The 19,690-nt window shown below is 42.9% G+C and overlaps 1 protein-coding gene and 1 pseudogene across 5 annotated transcripts in view; one reads left to right on the forward strand and one right to left on the reverse strand.

Moving 5' to 3' along the window:
- LOC147459787 (Nucleic acid-binding proteins superfamily) overlaps positions 1-19,690 on the forward strand; it is a 110,325-nt gene that overhangs the window by 27,052 nt on the left and 63,583 nt on the right. For all 5 annotated transcript variants that reach the window (XM_086510986.1, XM_086510987.1, XM_086510989.1 and 2 more), the window contains 2 exons: positions 5,882-6,032; positions 6,101-6,210. In XM_086510986.1, the coding sequence (XP_086367112.1) occupies positions 5,882-6,032; positions 6,101-6,210 (261 nt within the window). The remainder of the gene's footprint in view (positions 1-5,881; positions 6,033-6,100; positions 6,211-19,690) is intronic.
- Positions 17,790-18,594, reverse strand: LOC147459788 (uncharacterized; annotated as a pseudogene).

The raw sequence follows: 19,690 nt of genomic DNA on the forward strand, positions 1-19,690 counted from the left end.
GACTCCCTCTGCATCTGGAGATGCGGGCTGGGATCACAACGAAGATTCAGACAGAGAGTATGGCCCGCCTCGGCCTACCCAGGCGAAGCAAAGAGAGATGGAGCGTCGTCAATTGATTGGCGATGCAACAAAGATGATGCTCAATTTTGCCAAGGACCCGAAGATGGCAAAATATATGAACCAGACCTCTTTGGAAGAGGTACAGATGGTGTGGCAAAGAACCACAACACCACTCCCGAAACCCGCTCTCAAGAAACCTTCTGCCTTCAAGAAAATATACGGAGAAGGAACTGGAGAACGTGGTTGATGCGCGGATTGCTCAGCTTTTTGACGCGCAAAAGAAAGCCAAAAAGCACGGCAAAAAGCAGAAGAAAAGCACTTACTTTCCAGGTTATTTGGGTCGTCAGTCAACGTTTGACAAGGCAAAGAAACAGAAGAAGCGTGTCAAGTTTGAAGGCTTACTCTGTTCTTCTTCTTCTTCAGACAGTTCTTCTAGCTCTTCAGACTCGAGTGAAGAAGAGAGAAAAGCAAAAAGCGAAGGAAGACAAAGCTTCGGAAAGGGCAAGAAAAAGGCAAAGAAGGCTACATCTGGCCCAGAGACTGACAGTTCTACTGAGGAGTCGTCTACAGAGAGCTCAGATTCCGATGACGGAAAGTTTTATGAGAACAAGAAGAATTTTTACAAAGCTAACGAGTATGACTTTCTCGAAGATAAAAGCAAAAAAGTCCGAGAGTTTAAGGAAGGTGGCCACTCGATCAAGTTTGATACTTTTTCAGGATACTCAGATGCTTCGAAGGCTTTATCTTTTATACAGCAGTTTGACATCGCTTTCGCGGGAGGACGCTATTCAGAGCACTCCAAGATTCGGAGAGCTGCCTCTTACTTTAAGAGGAATGCTCGTACTTGGTGGTCCACGCTTCTTTTAAATAAGACTGCGCCAGTTAAATGGCTGAAATTTAAGAAGCTTTTTATTTGTTCTTGGTTGACGCAAGAATATGAACGAGATATACGAGCTGCTTGGAACCATCTTCGGATGACCAAGAAAGATACAATCAATGCTTATTGTGAAAGATTCTGGAGCTCTTTTCTACCCACCTCTTCATTCAAGAAGATCTCGTTCAGAGAACAGATTGAGAGGTTTACCTTGGGTCTACCTACAGAGATCCGAGATCACTGCTTGGAACAAAAGTCAGCTTCTATTCAGGAGTTGATGAGTCATGCGAAGCGGGTCTTTGCCATTCACTCTGGCAGTCTGACCTACCCTACAGATGAAAGAGCAACCCAGAGAAAAAGGATGCACGACGCAAGCTTACTCCTGAGGAGAGAGCTCGCTTCATCAGAGAGGGGAAGTGCTTTGGATGTGGGGAACAGGGACATATCTCCGCGAAGTGCCCTCATAAGGCACAGAAAGAACAGAATGATAAAGAACGACGACAGGCCTGAGAGTTCGAGAGCAGCTGAGGAGCGTGGCAGAAAAGGCAGATAGAAAAGCAGAACTGGTACCACATGGCATGGGACTTTCACCGAATCAAATGAATGAAAGTACAAACTTTGCCGCTTTTTGAGGCAAAGTGAAGGATCAGGAAGCTCTTTTGAAGGAGCCAAGGCCAACTTCTTCTCACTTGGAATTGGCGGCTCGATTTGGAATTACGCCCGACAGACTGACGCCACAGGCCGAGGTAGTTCGACTGGCACCCGGATGGGATGTTGCCATTACACCGAGCATTAGCAAACTTCGTTTGCAATGACAGGGGTGTTCAGGGCACGCGAGTGACGTTCTACTCAGGATCCCTTGGCACCACAAGAACTACGTCGTGGTTGACTACCGGGCCGAGAAAGCGACTGTGATAAATGAAGGGCTTAGAGATTGTACTTGATGAACTTCAGTGTCTTACTCATTCTTTTGGGAGAGAACTGAACGATGGATAAAGGTTGAATATGTTTTGACCTGATCAAAAGAACGCCAAGATTTTTCTCCACACTCATGCCGATTGCTTTTCAGAGGGCCTGAAGATCAGACCATTGATTTGATACCTGGAAGCACGCCACCGAATCGGCCACCTTACCGTGTGAGCCGAGTACAGAATGAGAAGATTATGAACCCAGTGAAAGAGCTCTTGGAAAAGGGTCTTGTCCAACCTAGTACTTCACCGTATTGCTCTCCAGTGTTGTTGGTTTTGAAGAAAGACGGATCTTGGAAAATGTGCATCGATTATAGCACTCTCAACGAAATCACCATCAAGAACAGATTTCCGATTCCTAGGATCGATGATATACTCGACAGGTTACAAGGATCCTCGTGCTTTAGCAGGATTGACTTGAAGAGTGGATATCATCAGATCAGGATAGCACCAGGAGATGTCTACAAGACAGCTTTTTGGACGACTTTTGGGTTATTTGAGTTTTTGGTGATGCCTTTTTGGCTTAACCAATGCTCCTGCAACATTTAACCGGATGATGGACAGGAATTTTTGAGAGCACAGGCTATTTGTTGGCACTTTCTTTGACGACATCATTGTTTTCTCCAAGAATGAGGCAGAAACAGAGATCAACTGCTTCAAGTTTTCAGGCATTACGAGATCACAAGTTAGTGATTAATGCAAAGAAAAGTGAATTTTTCCTACCAGAGATACACTTTTTGGGACACAGTGTGTCAGCAGCAGGAGTGCAAATGGACCCGGCCAAGATAGAGACTATCCGTGATTGGCCCGATTTGAGGAATGTCCATAAAGTTAAAAGCTTCTTGGGATTGTGTTCGTACTACAGGCGGTTCATACGAAAGTTTGCAGAGGTTGCTTCCCCTTTTGCATACCTTGACTCAGAAAGGAGTACCTTTCTCGTGGGGATCCACAGAGGTGACTGCCTTTCGGACATTGAAAGAGAAATTGACTACGGGACCTATTTTGACTTTGCCGGACTTACAGAAGTCATTTGAAGTATACTGTGATGCTTGTGGTCGTAGTCTGGGTGCGGTCTTGATGCAGGAAGGCCATGTCATAGCTTACGAGAGCCGTTTATTCTCTAGGCCGGAGATGACAGCACAGATTTATGAGAAAGAGCTATTGGCGGTTATCCATGCTCTTACTCAGTGGCAGCATTACCTACTCGGAGTGGATTTTACTGTCTTTACAGACCATCAGAGTTTGTGCTACTTCTCACAGAAGCAGCTTTCGGAAAAGCAGATGCGGTGGGCGAACATCTTGTCACAGTTCCACTTCTAGATTGTCCATGTGCAGGGACAAAAGAACGTGGTGGCAGATGCTTTGTCTCGAAAACCGTTGGTTCTGGCTATTTCCGCGATACATCATAGGAGCTTCGAGGATATGGTCGATCAGTATGCCACAGATACAGATTTTGCAGATATTTTCACATGGATACAGGATAGGGAGACAGTAGCTGGATACTCCCTTCGGGAAGGCTACTTGATGAAAAAGACTATGTTGTGCGTTACACAGCCGTTGAGGGAAAAGGTTATGACTGAATGCCACTGTCCACCTTTTACGGGTCAGCGCGGCATTGCTACCACCATGAAAGGGGTAGAGAGATACTTCTTTTGGTCGTGACTCAAAAAGGACGTGGAAGAGTTGTGCGCAGTATGCCAAAAGGTCAAGTTTGACAGGCATAAGGCACAGGGATTGTTACACCCTTTACCCATACCCACCCGCCCCTGGGAAAGTATTGAAATGGATTTCATTTTTGATCTCCGGAGAACACAGAATGATCACGATGATTTTCCGATTATATGGCACGTCTAAGACGATTGTCTCCGACAGAGACCCCAGATTTATGAGTTTGTTTTGGAAGGCAATTTGGGAGAACATTGGCACGCGGTTGTAATTCTCGTCATAGTTCCACTTGCAGACTGACGGGCAATCTGAGATTGCCAATTCAGTGGTTTTAGATTTATTGAAGTCTTGTATCTCGGATCAGAAGACTCAATGGGAAGAGAACTTACCTTTGGTGGAATTTGCCTACAATAACACGATACACTCTTCGACGGGGAAGACGCCATTTGAGATTGTTGAAAGTGCTGCGAAGGTTCCATCTTTCTTGAGCACGAAGATTAGATATTTGAAACGGATGAATATTCGCGAGATTTGGATTCGGCTTTTGCCAAGGTTCGCGAGACTTTGTAGGAGTCTCAAGAACGACAGAAAAAGGCAGCAGATAGCCATCGTCGCGACTTGAAATTGAAGGAGGATGATTGGGTGCTCTTACGTTTTGAGAAGGCACGCCTACAAAAGAAAAAGGGAAAGGAAAGGCTTTTTCCAAAGCTTAGTATGCGATACTACGGACCTTTTCAGATCACTGACAAGATAAATGATGTCTCCTTTCGATTGAAACTGCCAAATACTTGGAGGATTCACAATGCATTGCATGTGAGTCTCTTGAAACCTGTTAAGGGTGATGTGCTTTATGATGGGGAGCCTGATGAGCAACCCGAAGTGGAAGCAAACGAGGAGATCCTTGTTCCTGAACAGATTTTGGCACATAACGATACGAAGAAAGGTAAAGTCCGAAGGCGGTTCTTGGTTAAGTTCTAGAACTTTCCTGCATTTGATGCGAAGTGGATGGGGGAGAAGGACCTAGCAGATACTCCTCAGATTGTGAAACTTTACCTCGATGTTTTGGTTTAGCATAGTCTATTCCAAACGGAACCCAGAATTAAGCTTAGCCGGAGATCTGGTGTAGTGGGATGCACAAGAGGGGAGTCGCTCCGCTCCTTTGTCAACAGATGCCTTGATTTTGATACTAAAGTCATTGATGTCTCTTTGAGCTTCAGGGATACTGAGAGCTAACAATATTCTGCTGGATGACTTTATGAAATGGAATTCCTGATAATGATACTGATTTGTTCTTGACTTCTTGTGAGTGGAGGAACTGATAGCCGAAATGACTGCAGCATTTTGGTCTAATTGATCTCGAATAGACATGGTTGCAATAGGGGTTAGTCAATCGGACATCGATGAGGTCCCGATTGGCCCTAGATGTGATTGCTAGCTACATTGCCGATAAATCATGGTCTAAGATCCGAATGAATGTTGAATGTCATGTGATGTCCTGTGATGTCGTGTGATGTGACTGTCGATTTTGTACATGTGCTAGATGTGTGTTCCTAGTACGTAGGTACTAACAGTCAGTGTCTGCTAAGACGGTTTATGGCTTTTGTCGGTTTTGCAGGCGTAATCGTAGTCGATTACAATGCTTTCAAGAGGGGGGTATGCCACAAAGTGATGATGTGGCAGATAGCAAAAACCCTAATTTCTGCCAGAAACCCTAATTTTCGGAAATCGTGGAGGTTGATTTTTTTTTTTTGTTTTATAATGATGAGCGACGCGAATTTCGCTTTTGAAGAGAATACTTTTTTTTAACAAAAGAAAGGAGAACTTGAGAGAGGAGCTTTTGAGCTCTTATGCTTTTTATTTTAAAAGCTTTTGGAGCTCTGCTTTTGGGCATCCCTTGTACCTTTAAATATGTGGAGAGGGCTGCACTTCTCAGAGCATCTGGACGCAGAGTCTGAGAGTGAATCCCGATCCACTCTCTTGTACTTTGAATTGATTAATATAAAAAGAAATACCGAAAGGGGCGCCAGTCTTTGGGGCCAATATCTCTAGGCACGGAACTCCGCCGGGCCAGTGCAAATCTATTGTGATCTGTGAATTGTTTTGAAGTGGTTATTTGGTGCTGTCGCGGTTGATTCTTGACTTGGAGTGTCCAAGTCTGTTACATTTGATCTCCGGATGGATGCTGGTTTTATTGAATAATATGGTTGACATCTTTTGTCTCCTTATTTTCAGCAATCTGGTGGCTTTCTATTCTTGAGTTAGTCTGGCTTTCTTGTCTAGTTGCAATTCTGATGCTGCAATCCTGTTTTTGTAGGTTTTATGACTTAGTTGATGAACAGAAAGGTATAATGAAGAAGGGTAGAGAGGTTCGGCTCACTGGGTGTCGTCTTAGAACTGCAGTTGTGGCAGGATCCAGTCAGACTCGCCTCCTTCCCACAGAGTATCTTGTTGTGTTATTGGATGAGGTAAGTCTTGCTCTCAAAGTTTTGTTTTTGGAAATGATATTGCTAGTTACATTTCACCTTGACAACAGGAGCAAGATGACGATGCTTTGTTACTTGGTGCGAGGTTCTACTCTGACACATTCTCTAATATTCAAATTGGTTCACTTGAGGCGGGCGCAGAGTACTGCTTCTATGCAAGGTTTGAGTCAGAATAGACCAATTTGCAATTTATTGTTGTCACTTTGGAAATAAGTTGCTTATGCTGCTTTCTGGCTGCTTCACTTTTACTCCTTTAGCCAGATGTGGGTTTCTTTACGATTTCTATGGTGACAGAAATATTTATCAATGAATCGAATGGATCTACGTGTCTCACCTGTTTTTGTGTCTTTCCGAAAGCCCTCATGCTGGAATCTAATGTAGAAGGAAAAGAGTGCTCTCTATGGGTGCCCCTCAATGCAGTGTGCACAAAGTCCACACTCAATGAACTATTCAAAGAAAATAGTACTATCAGCTGCACAGATAGCGATGATACTAACTGATAGCTGGAAGACACAACACAATGGTACTCAAAGCTCATTTGAACCAGTTATCATCTACAACAACTGGCTGGCAACACAGCTCTAGACCAAGGACCGACAGAAGACAATGGGGGTGTGGAGGCTCAACTTTGCATGGAGTGTGCTGTGAGATTGTGTGATGGATTCAATACTCTAGACCAAGGTAGACCGATGATGATACTAACGACTGATTATCCCAAATAATGACATCGATAGTATTTGTAAGAGCAAAATATCCATTGAAAAGGGATATGCCGAGTAGATGAGTAGACTGGTGGAGGATAAGCTAGGTAGGTGATGACTTGTGCTACTATTTGACCGTCTCCTCCAAAGTGCTTGCCTGTAGTAGTTGGGACCACTAGCTTGGACTCGAACTAGTCCAAGGCTGGAGCTTGGAGCCCTGTTGTTGGCTATAGGTTGCCGCCACAAGTCCACTCACCGTCTGAGTGAATGTGCTGAGGAATCGAAAATGATTGCTGGAGCAACATGAACACTGCTACAAAAGATGACTGAAAATGAAGAAAAACGCTGAAAGAACCATAACTGCATAGAGAAAGAACCATAGCTGCATAGACAAACGAGAGGCTTTTTCCTCCACCACAAAGGCTGGGATTTTGGCTGGGAGAAGGAAGGTCAGCTTGTCTTGGGTGTCCAAAGAGGCGTAATGATTTGAGAAGATGAGCGCCCCATCTGAGAAAAGCTATGTATCTCATGGCAAGGAGTGGATCCTGTAGCAGCTCCATAGCCTGATATGTAGCTGTGTGCAACTTGTGTATAGTCACAAGCTGCTCTGCTGATTCTTCGATTGTCTCGATAGCAATGGTGTGAGAGGTGGTGGGGTGATGTACTGGTGTAGTGTGGCTGTCAGAAAATGGTAAGACTTATAGAGAGACTGGAGATTCTCTCACCACCTTGGCTCGCTTTGAGGTATAGTGAGTGGATCTGGTTGAGGTAGGCCCTGGCAGAGTGCCCACAACCACTGTAGTGGCCTTGTGCTGACTAGAGAGCTACCTTTACCTGTAGATTGGCAAACTGGAGCTGGGGAATCCAACCAAAGATAGGAGCCACATAGCAGTGAAATTTTGATACCTTGGGCGTGACCTAAATCTTTTGCCCTCTCCTTGAGAAAGTCATAGAGCAGTTGGTGAAAGCCAAAGAGCATCGCATGACATAAACAATATAGAGGATGGCATACAATAATCCTGGTTATGCAGGAAATTCTTCTTTAGAGATCCGGGAAATAAGTGCGAGACGTTGAGTTGACTACAGGGAAGGTCTGCATACCCATAGCTCTGCTAAGTAGTCCAGAAGTGGCACGGCAGTGTCCAGGCAACTCTGGAAAAGTAAAGAACAAGGAACTGATCTCATTACCTGGTATGCTGGCGGGTATTGTAGCTGCCGCAAACAAGTGAAGGCCAACCTGTCCAATTGGTGTGCCATAAAGTTTTCTAGAAGGAGATATGAGGCAGCTTTCAGAAAGAAACTAGCACAATTACAACTTCACAGATAACCATGAACAAAACCTAACAGATCATCACTACTTCACTAAACTGTGAAATTCCTGGAAACATTATGCTGTGCAACAAGAAATTGTATGCCAGACGTGCGAGAATAAAGTTGTAAAGTCTTTGTATCATGAAGGAGAAATTCTATGATGGGAATGGTCAAGATGCTGGACATTAGACCACAGGACAGACTTCAAAGGTGGCAAGGTTCTAGAGGTGCAAGGTCGAGTTGTTGCAACGTGCAACTTGACCTTTTTTGCAACAACTCACCTTGCACCTCTAGATTCTTGTTGGCGATGAAGTCGGGTGGGGCTGTGGGCAAGAGTGGTGCCTGGAAGAACTTAGCTGAGAGGAACGTGTAAACAGATGAGCTGTACCGGCACTACACACAACAAAGTACGTGATAAGAGAGTGGGGGCACTTGTGACTGGAATGGAAGTGGTTGACACTACCATAGGACTTGTATAGAGGAGTGCTCCAGGCTTATGTTGGTTGCCTGATCATCCTTCAAAAGTGCAGTTGCAGGAGATATAAACCCTACAAGTGGGATGGTATAATGGAAAAACCTCACAAGAAGGCTGTGACGAAGAAACTTAAAAAGAGGCCATTTTTTGAGGGTGGTGTCCTGAGGATCCCAAGGCAGCAGCTGCAAGTGGTGGCTGAAGGTCCTAGTATCGCTCGCGAAAACAAGCCTTAGAAGATAAGTGTGATAGGCATACAAATCTTATTTTAACGTTTTTCTAGCTCCCAAATTTCCTCACAATGCGTTGAAAGCTTCTCTTCTTTTAGAAGGCCTATGTCAGTTTTCACCCTGTTATTCAAAAGGCCAGTTTGAAGTCGTTGAAACCACTTAAAATATGTATTTGTACACGTTACATTTGCTCTCAAAAGATTCGTGCTTAGGCAGTGCGAGTGCTTTTGGTAGCCCAACAAGGTGAGAGATCACGGAGGCCTACAACATGATGAATGAATGGGGAGTGGCTATGTCAAAGGTGGTCAGAAGGCAGCATAATGTATGTCGCGGAGTGATCGGTCCAGTACATGTAGCTGGATCCTGATTCGTATTCGGAGATTGCAGAGCTCGCCCAAATATGGTCTAAAGAAGATCCGTAGATAGTTGTAATATCTTTTACCAACTGTCGGATGTTATATTTGTTTAGGAAAGAGGAAAGCTAGTAGTAGGAAGTATTAGGAACTTTAATGTCAATGTTGAAGTCACCCAAGATAATGATTGGAATTTCCATAGTGTGTTCTTGAAGCAATGTTTTTAATGCGTCTATTAAATTTGTTAGCCTTGTTGAAGGTGAATTGTAAAGGGAAACTATTTTGATGATTTTGTTGTTTGTGAACTTGATCGTTGTATGCAACATCTCAATTCCCGGATGAGAAATATTCCCATGGTCAAAGTGGATTAGTGTTTCTTGGTGGAGAATTGAAACACCCAGTTTTGCATTATATTGGTGTTGTAGAAAGCCTGGTATTGGATGCGGTATTTTTTTTGTTAGTCTTGTCTCTTGCAAACGAAGTACATGCGATGTCATTAGGATGGAATTTGTTGTAATCTTTCTTATGTGTTTATTGAAGGACACAATGTTGAGAGATTGAATTATGATATGTGTGTTTGAGTAAGCTTCTAATGACTTTTGAGTGGAGATCCATCTAGCTTGTGCTTTTAGACGATCTAGTTCTTCTAGTACAGGTTGGTTGACCTTGATATAGGAAGGTTGTATTCTTTTGAGTAGGTAAAGATTAGTTGGGTCTCGAACGCGTGACAATGTTGTGTATGTGATGTAAGTGCGCGAATGCGGTGCGTGTGCAGAGAGTGAGAAGGAGAGAGAGGGAGACAGAGAGCAGGACACAGGATGTGGAGTGGAGATCCCAAATCTCACTGTGTGAGCACCATGTGAGAATGTGAGTGAGAGCTCCTTATTCTTTGTATGTATAAAGAATAAGGAGATAAATGTGGGCCGGCGGACACGAGCAAAGCACGGTGAGGCACACCGCCTTTACTTAACATTCTCCCACTAAAGGCTATGTGCGAATAAGTGGCGAGAAGACCAGCCTACAATAAGTATATACAAGAGGTGAGAGAAGACGACTCTCAACCTATACCCACTGGCTCACTCCAAACATGCTCTAGTGTAGATGCAACATGCATACCACTAGGGCTAGAGCTACGATGACACACATGATGCAGGTATCGAGTGACGACTTGCGTGGCTCCATAATGCACAATGCCAGTGTAAGTCATCGCACGACTGACAACTCCCACTGTAAATGCACCAACCGCATAAGCAAGATCAGGTCTCGAAACCAAAAGGTCAGACATGAGAGACCTGAAAGCTGACGAAACATGCACTAGGTGTGCAAACCTATCCCTGTGAGCAACCTCAGTGCCATATGCATCCTCATCAGGAACCACCTGACTATGCATCACCATGTCACCATCGTCTGGCAAAAGCATATCTGCTAAGAATGACTGCAAAACCGAAAAATCAGCACCATTGCAATCACACATAGCTGTTTGAAGGACATTGTCACCCTCAAACATACCAGATGCATCATAGAACAATGCATCGGTCTCTGGTTCAACTAATGTCACCTCAACTGATGACTGGCCAAGCTGTGCATCCCCAGAGATACCAATGTTTGCGTGAACGTCACCACAAGACAAATGCACAACCTGCTCTCCATGCAGCACATCCGCAAAAGAGACATACCTCGTCTCTCACTCCAAACATGGCTGCAAATACATAGAGACTACACCGCCTCGCGTGTCAAAAATATGCAAAGGGTATATCAGACCACTCCTAGCACCTCTGGCTATCACCAGTGATCCCTTATGCATTTGAAATGACCGCTCTCCAAGTAGTACACAATGTCCACTACTCTGCAACTAACGCACTGAAATGAGACTTTGACTGAGTCCTGGTACATAACGTACATCTCGTAGCGTAAGCAATACACCGCTAGGTAAAGACATGCGTACATCTCCAGCACCCTCTATGTCATATGCTGAACCATTAGCAAACTGCACACAACCAAGTCTCCCACTAGAGAAAGAGAAAAACAAATCACAACGTGCTCTCACGTCAAAAACTGCATGCTCGTCTAGTAGAAAACGCATAGACAATGTGCTATCCCAAGACACAAAGTAGTCTGAAGGCAAGCTAGACTCAAAAGTGACATGCCCATCACATGCATACTCTCTAGCATCTGTCCTCATAGTAGCACCATGCATCTGCCTCATATGCCTGAAGCAATGGCGCCTAATATGCCCCTTATGGCCGCAGTGCCAACATGTCATTCGCGATCGTGAACGAGAACCGCCTCTAACCTGAAGCGTCTCCATGCCAAAACTACGGCAAACAATGCTCTAGATCACAAGACTCTCCCACCCGAGAGCAAACCACTGTCTCAAGCAAAGAAGAGAACAAACTACGAACACGCATAAACCATGGCGAGAATCTGGGAAAAATTCGACAGAGTTTCCCCTAAAAACTGAGCAAAAACTCAAGTACAATCTCTACCATAAACCATAACACTACTCAATGCCAATGAGTAGAAATACCAAAATGGCTCCACATTTTCACATACAATGGCAATCCGCACTCAACGTAAATCAACGGAGTTACCGTGCATAAGCAAGCGCCAAAAGAGTTGCAATCCGGAAACTTGATCAATGCGAAAACAATGCTCTCAATAGAGCTTACCGGCACTTGAAAGTGCTCGCCAAAATGCATGTATAATGGGTATTAACCATGCGCCATAACCATATGCAAACCATCCGCAAAGACCATGAATCCAAGCACAAAATCACTGCCAAAGTATCTTGTGAAAACCAGTGAAAGAAGCTCCACCTGTGTGCTCCAAAAACCGTGTCTCTCAAGAGACCGTTTCGATGGTGTGTAAACGCCTCCGTACTGCGTTGCCCAAATCTACCAAAAACCCTCAAACCACAAGCTCTGTACAAGCTGGAATTGCATCTTCAGCTCAGAATTTATGCACCTAACTTCGAGCACCTGTCGTGCTTCCAAAAGTGCATCAAGCTCGCACATTATGCAAAAACAAAAAACCTGCAGTTTCTGTATACAGTCAGTCTGAGTTGAATATCAGCAACACGGTGAGGAATTTGCAAAACATTTCTTCTGCAAAGTTGTAGATCACGTCGAAACGGATGGGCATTCGGAGACAAAATTCTCAGATCTGCATTCTACAAGGAGAAAAACTAATCTGAAAACAGTGTTGCTGCGCACATAGTTTTTAGGGCAGCACCTTCACTTACACACAATCTTCCACACTCCTTTCCGAGCTTCCATAAGAGCATACATCACTCTCAACTAAGCTCACAAGCTCCCATTGCATTCTCACAAAGCTTCCAAGCTTTCTTAATCTCTCCACCGTCGAGAGCGAGCGAGCTATCGCCTCGAAGCTCTCAAAGCCGTCGTGCTCTCCGCGGTCACCATGGCTCTAATACCAATTGTGAGTGCGCGGATGCGGTGCGTGTGCGCAGAGAGTGCAAAGGGGAAAGAGGGAGAGAGAGAGTACGACGCAGGATGTAGGGTGGAGCTCCCAAATCTCACTGTGTGAGCACCATGTGAGAATGTGAGTGAGAGCTCCTTATTCTTTGTATGTATAAAGAATAAGGAGATAAATGTGGACAGCCGAACAGTAGCCAGCGGACACGGGCAAAGCACGGTGAGGCACACCACCTTTACCTAACATGTGAGACCATGTGTTGTTATGTGTTCAGGATTGAAAGCTAGTGTTTGCAATGTAAGACCCTGGGAACGATGAATTGTTCAAGCACTAGCTGGTTGCAATTGGAATTGGTATCTGTAGATGATGTTCAAGTAGCTTTTTCCGACTTGGAATTCATGAACGACTCGTTCTACTGGGGTCCATTCTTTGTTAATGGTCGATGAATACAATGCTTGATTTTCATAGCGTTTTCTCTTTCCAATGAGAGGGTTGGAGAAATGAACCCAAATTATTGTTTTTTTGCTTGTTTTTGTACTCCCCTTCTGCTTCATTAACCAATCCATCAAGAATATCCAAGTTCCCTGCGCATAACTCGACAACAATGCCTGCTTTTAGGCTGAGTGTGGAATGCAATCCTCCAGTGGATTTGGGATCTGCAGGAATGCTAATTGTTTTGTTTCATGAGTTTTTTTTTTTGTCAATAGCGATGAAAGTTTGTGGCGTTCCTTCCATTTGATTGAAAACGGCAAGATTATGAGCGTCCTTTTCTTTGTTGGAGTAAAATAGATGAGAAACTTGACGGTTGGTTGGAATAGGTCTATAATAGTTGTTGTTAAGATATTCCAAATCCTCAGAAGTATGTTGTGCAACTTGAAGTCTATAAAGAATATCTATGAATGTTGATCATTTTGTCGCATTGTTAGTGTAAGTTCGTAGCATTGTGGATGAGTGTGCCAATATGATGGGAAATTGCTTCTAAAAGCGTATGTTTTTGCGCGAAGATCCAGGTATGCTTAACAGGGCTTGCCTGACATAGATCACCACAAAGAACGACATCCAACCCACCGAACGGTTTATCATGAATGCGCTTGATTGCTCGTAAGCGAGAGTTAGCCATGGAGAAGACGTTTGAACCTATCAAGGAGACCTCATCGAAAACTACAATTCTCAAGTCTGTATAAAGGAGAGAAAGCGCATTCAATTTTCGGCCCTCAATCTTGTTTGTGTAGAAGTAATTAGAGGCAAGTGAAGTGCTGAGTGGATTGTGGTGCCACCAATATTAAAAGCTGCCTTTCCTGTGTATGCCATTAGCAATGCTGTTGGAGATTCTGGATTTGGTGCGTTTCTATGGTTGTAAAATCGTTGCAAGGCTTCTACTAACAATATTAATGTGAATGTTTTTCCTGTTCCTGCACCTCCTTTGAGAAAGAGGTGTATTTGTTTGTTGGGTTGAATTCGTTTTTTCAACATTATGTCGTCAAATATGTGTTGTTGTTGGTCATTTAATTTGTCAATGGCTGCATGGAAGTCATCATTTTTCATGGAGGTGTATTTGAAATGTTGCAACTGGAAAGTGTTTTAGAGTGCATATTAATGTGCAGGTCATTAAGAATGTCTGTATCAAGCGAGGCATGTGAGTCATTGTTGGTTGTACTAGTTGTGGTTGAGGAGGAAATGTAGTGTATTTTTTTTTTTCTCTATTGGGCTTGGGTCTTTCTTGAACTTGAGTTCATTTGATTTTATGGCTTGTATATTTTCATTATATACATCACTCTATGTACAGGATTCTGCCAAATGTTGGTCTTCGTTATTGGTCCAAGGAAGGTATAACAAGCATTGTTCTCTATAGTGGTCTTTTGGGTTTTTAAGAATGTTATATTTCACGAATCTTATGATCTTAGCTTTGCGCAATGGTTTGTAAGTTGTTCCATCTTGTTTAATTGTTGATGCATATTCAGCCAAGCATAGATGATGGAGACTTTGTGGTCTTTCAACATATTTATCATTAATGTTTTGGAAGAAGATGTTTGTGTCAGATGAGTGTAGTTTTTGTAGACATGCTTTCCTTTTGAGAACTAATGCACGTTGATCAGGAGGGTTAGTACTTATGTATACAAAGTCACGAGTTATAGTATGGAGTGGTAACGATAGCGCTATGTAAGATGCTTGCTGTGTATTAATTTGTTGTGTGTTGAGAATAGTGTCGCCGACCTTACGTAGCCGCTCAATTGTTGTTGCGTTGTTGGCCACACAAATTACAAATTTAGATTTTATTGCTGCTATCAATGTGTTGTCAATTTTTGTTATGTATGATGTGCAATAACTTGCTGCACCATGTGCGTTCAAGACGAATTGAAGATCAGTGTTTGCGTCCCATAGTGTTGCAATTGTGGGGTTTAAATTGTTTGTATGAATGTCCTTCATATTTCGTTTCAACAAGATTGTTGCTTTGGATAGTGAGTTTGTTATTGCCAAAGTATATTCTTCGAATGTCATGCTAGTTGCAGTGGGAAGTGTATCGAGGCTATTCTGAATGCATTTAAAAGTTTTCTTGCTTCTCATCTGGTTGTCGTAGTCATTGGTAGTTGGTCTGAGAATGATTGTGAATGGCATGGGGAACCTTGGGAAAGCAAAGCGACACGATTTGCCTTTCTTGAGGCAAGTTTTTCTATGATGGTGCGTTTGTAATTCAGAAAGGTCTGATGGAAGCTTGGAGCTGTATGTACTTATGTACCTGTCTACGAATGCCACAATAGCATCATATGTGTCAGGTTCGAATATAGGAGCTTCTTCAACCCATAAAAGACCATGATCATGCTGGCTGCCACGGCTTAGGAACTCTGTCACAAAGAAATAATCAAGAATTTTTCTGCATAATTTGCTATCATTAAGTAGTATTCTTTTCATGGCTATGAAGCGGTTAAGGTAGAAGCGAGCTGTTGTTATTGGATCTGCTCGCAACAAATGTCTACGGAAGGAGCTATTGCTTTCATCGCTATCTTGTTTAAGCGGCACTATTTGTTCCAAGGCATCAACAAGTTTTTTCCAACGTTTTTCAGCTGAAGAAAATGTCACGAAGAAAGTTGGTGGCCCTAGATGTCGAATCATGCCGAAAATCTTTTTTTTTAAAAATTTTTCTTTGTAATCTGGTGAGGTACGAAGCGCTTCGAAGTCTCTGTACCCTAGTTGTGACGAGACTACTTTTTCTATGTTTGTGTCCTGACAAACATGTCCAGCAGACAAGGTTCCTCCCTCAAGTTTTGCTTTGCGTAGGCATATCCAAATGAAGGATAGTATTTTTTGCGTCATGATTTTCACTGATTTGAAAATAAGTTTTCGATGTTGAGGGCAAAACGTCTATCTTTCTGCATGAGCTCCCATTTGGCTACTGTTTGGTAATTTTAGATACGTGTTGGTGGTATTTTCTAGGCTCTCCAAAGAAGATCATAGGGAAACTGAGCTCCTCACAGAACACATGAGCAAATAAACAAAGTGGATTGTTCCCCTCTGATGGTGCGACATACAAAATTTTATTGTTGTAATCAACAACTTGCTCAGCAGTAGTGATGCTGTGTAGGAGCACATCAGTGTCAATAGCTTCCTCGTTCTCCATCTCGTATGTGTTTGTGTTTAGGGGAAGTGATGAGTGTGAGATTTTTTGAAAGTGTGCAAGCCATTTATCATTTATGGTTATGTTTTCCTTCTTATACAAAGGGGTATGAAGAAGAGCGTGTGTGGCCTTTAGTGTCAGCAATAGTCTAACAAGGCCAGATAAGTAGCAATGTGTGTACTCGAGCTTGCGTTTGAGCCCTATCAAGACTTTAGCCTCATCTTGGATAATTCGAGAAAGAACTTCTTGTGTTTTTTCGATATTTGCAAGGACATTCACGACACTGCCTCGCAAACTATATTAGCCATCATAAGTTAGTTCTCGAATCTTTGCGAACGGTATGGAGACCAGGCGTGCTTCAACATTGTTCAGTTGTGCAGGACTCGCGGCAGAGGGTCGTTAAAACCCAATGTACATAGATCTGTTTGATTTGCGTTTGCATGCACGACAATAGAATAGTGAGGAGCATCTTTTTCGTTTTCCACCTCCAGTATGTAAGCATAGTGGAGGAGTGAAATGCGTGACTTGCGAGCGGAAAAACAATCGGCCACACTTTTCGCATGGATATGTAGGCGTGTCATTAAGCCTCTTTAAGAATTTGTTTACAATCTTGTTTTTTTGTTGTGGATGAATGGAAGGATGGTGCTGCAATTAGGCAGTCTCTGGCAACTTTATATGTCTTAGTCGCTTCGGTTTTGTTGTAATTGCAGAGCATGTATGGACACAAAGTGGTTGCTTTTCAATAAATAGAGCTGCGATTTGAGTAGCTGATTTATGCATGTTCTCTCTCCACAAGTGGGTTAATGCATCATACTCTTCAATTGTCCAATGGACTAGTTTACGACGTGATTGTGAAGTCGTGAAAGCATAATAGATGAAGCCGATAATAGATCCATCTATAATTAGAAGTCCTTTTTTGAACTGTTCAATTGATTTTCCAACTACTTGTTTTTTGTTGTGTCCACTCGTAGCATTGTGAAGGATTACGGTAAGTGTTTTTCGAATTTGTGAGCAAAAATATTGATGACTTCCATTGTGAGACTCATCGATGTTTTACAAGTATCGTATAGAGCATGCAATTGTGTAGCTCTTTCACTCAATGACTCTAGCTGTGATCCAAAGAAGAATGAAGCTGAAGAGTGTGTGATAAAATTTGTTAAGTGGTTCTCAAACAAGCATTGTTGCATTATAAGTATAAATGATTCAAAGCTTAAGGTTATTTGCAATACACTATGGAGTGCTAGAAACAATTGTTGATTAAGAGGATGTGTTTGCATAAATAGCATGTCAATGTCTCTTTTTTGGAATACTGAAACTATTAGGATTTTCCATTATAGAGAGAGGAAGAGAGTAGTGTTTGTTGTTTTGCATATAATTGATAGATAGAGAGAGGAATTGAGGACTAGACACACACACACACACATAGAGAAAGAAAGAAAGAAAGAAAGAAAGAAAGAAAGAAAGAAAGATATATTAACGTCCTGTCGAGGCCAAAGCTGACCTATAGGACAATCAGAATACATCCTTGGTTACAGTTTCTTCCATCATAGCAAAATGAAAATAAAATAAAACTACCTCAGTAGCTCAGAGCTCGATGGTCATGAGCTTACCATTACAACATGTATTACCCATGCTTTCTACATATAAAGAAAAGAAAGATGTGCAATCCAGTTTCTTTAGTTTCTTGTGCTTGAGGTGATTTGTTGACAAAGTCTCTAATGATGGATCTTCCTCCTCTATTGATTGCCCACTTCTCCTTTTTCCTTGCTTCTCTTACTTTTTCTAGTTCTGCTGATCTGTTCTTTAATTGGGTAGGTGTTAGCTCATCTGATATCCAAACGGATGTACCTTTTAATGACCTTGTCTGCTTCAAGACTGCTATCTTTTCTTTCATATCATAGTAGAAACCTTTGCTTGTTTCCCTTTGACTTCCACATGCATTGGCTCTCCCAAATCGATGAAGGGGACCACCCGGGACAATCGTTTAGTCAGTGTATCTGTCTCTACAATGTATTCAGATTCATCTTGTTCATCTTCATGCCTTTGCGTGTCCCACCCATCAGGAAGACCTCCAATTCGAATCTGTCTTTCTATGCTCTTTACTCTTTTTTTTTTTTAATAATAGAAAAAACTTCATCAGAAAAGCTTTGTGGAGTTACCTTAGCTGTAGATTGGTCTTCTTCAACCTTTGGTGGGAGTTCTTCCATTACTGTTTGCTTTGTTGTCAATTCTTGTACTTTTGTTTGAAGGTCTGCTATGTGTTCCTCTTTCTTCTGTAGCTCTTGTTTGACAAGACTAAGTTGATTCTGGAGTTTCTTCAATTCTTGTAGCAGGTAAGATTCCCATCCTGTTGGTTTTATGATTGGTGGAGAGATGCGATCTGGTTGCGTCAGGATGTCAGCAAAAGTCTTCTTCTGCTTCCCTGTCATGGTGCGGGTGTGTATGTAGAAAAAGGGGGGGGGGGGTGTTAGAGAGCTACCCGCCAAAAGGAGGGAGCCCCCCTTCAATCCCCTTGGGGGCCTACTCCCTTACCTCAAGGCGCTAAAGGGCGCTAAAAGGTTTGCGGCAGCGAGCAGGTCGGGTGCAGAGCGAGAGCGCAAGGGCAGCGAGAGAGAGAGAGAGGGTGAGCAGGAGGCGGGAGGTCAGAGAGAGAGAGAGAGAGAGAGAGAGAGAGAGAGAGAGAGAGAGAGAGAGAGAGAGAGAGAGAGAGAGAGAGAGAGAATGTTTTGTGTATCTATGTGTGCCTATTTGTATTTGATTCTAGAGAGAGAGAGAGAGAGAGAGAGAGAGAGAGAGAGGAGAAATACAGAAATCTTTTGAGTTCTCAATTCGCGGAAGAAGCGAACAATACTTACAAGCGTAACCACAATACTTAGAACCACAACCAAAAGTGTGGAAAAGCACGTTACAAAGAAGTAGAGGATGGAAGCATTGGTTTTGTTTGAGGATATAGTTAGAAAAAGCAAGCAAAGTAAATGGTAGCTAGTAATGAAAGGCAAACATTCACAACACTAAGATTCAGTTTGATACGCCACCACGTGGCCAGTCGCGTTGATTTTGAAACGGCCAAACTATGAGGTTGTTTCCAAGGTATCTCTTGCCTCGGAAACAGACTCAGCGTAAATTTGATTCAAGCACTAAATCGGTTGCTGCACCAATAACTTGCATATCAAAAAGCTTTTTGTCTTTTGTTGCAATACGTGCTTTTAGCTTTGGTGTTGTGATTATTGTGGTGTTGTTACTGTGCAAGATCCACAATAAGGTGCCTGCCTAAGTCTATACACTTTTGTGGATTTACAATTCGAACAGTGCTTCTTCAGCAGCACACTATTGAAGTTGACGAATCGGAGGGTGCCAACAACCTGGACAAGGCAACTATGTAAGAAAATGAGAGGAGTCACTTCTAATATATCACTATATGCTATTTGAGTACACCTCACGATTGTAGCCTAAATTTTCGGTTTGAGCCTGAAAGACGGCGGCAAGCTCCTCTCTGAGGCGTGCACTGCCGAACAGGCACTAGAA

Source organism: Adiantum capillus-veneris, chromosome 4, assembly GCF_014529385.1.
Source record: "Adiantum capillus-veneris isolate H3 chromosome 4, ASM1452938v2, whole genome shotgun sequence".
Taxonomy (NCBI): domain Eukaryota; kingdom Viridiplantae; phylum Streptophyta; class Polypodiopsida; order Polypodiales; family Pteridaceae; genus Adiantum; species Adiantum capillus-veneris.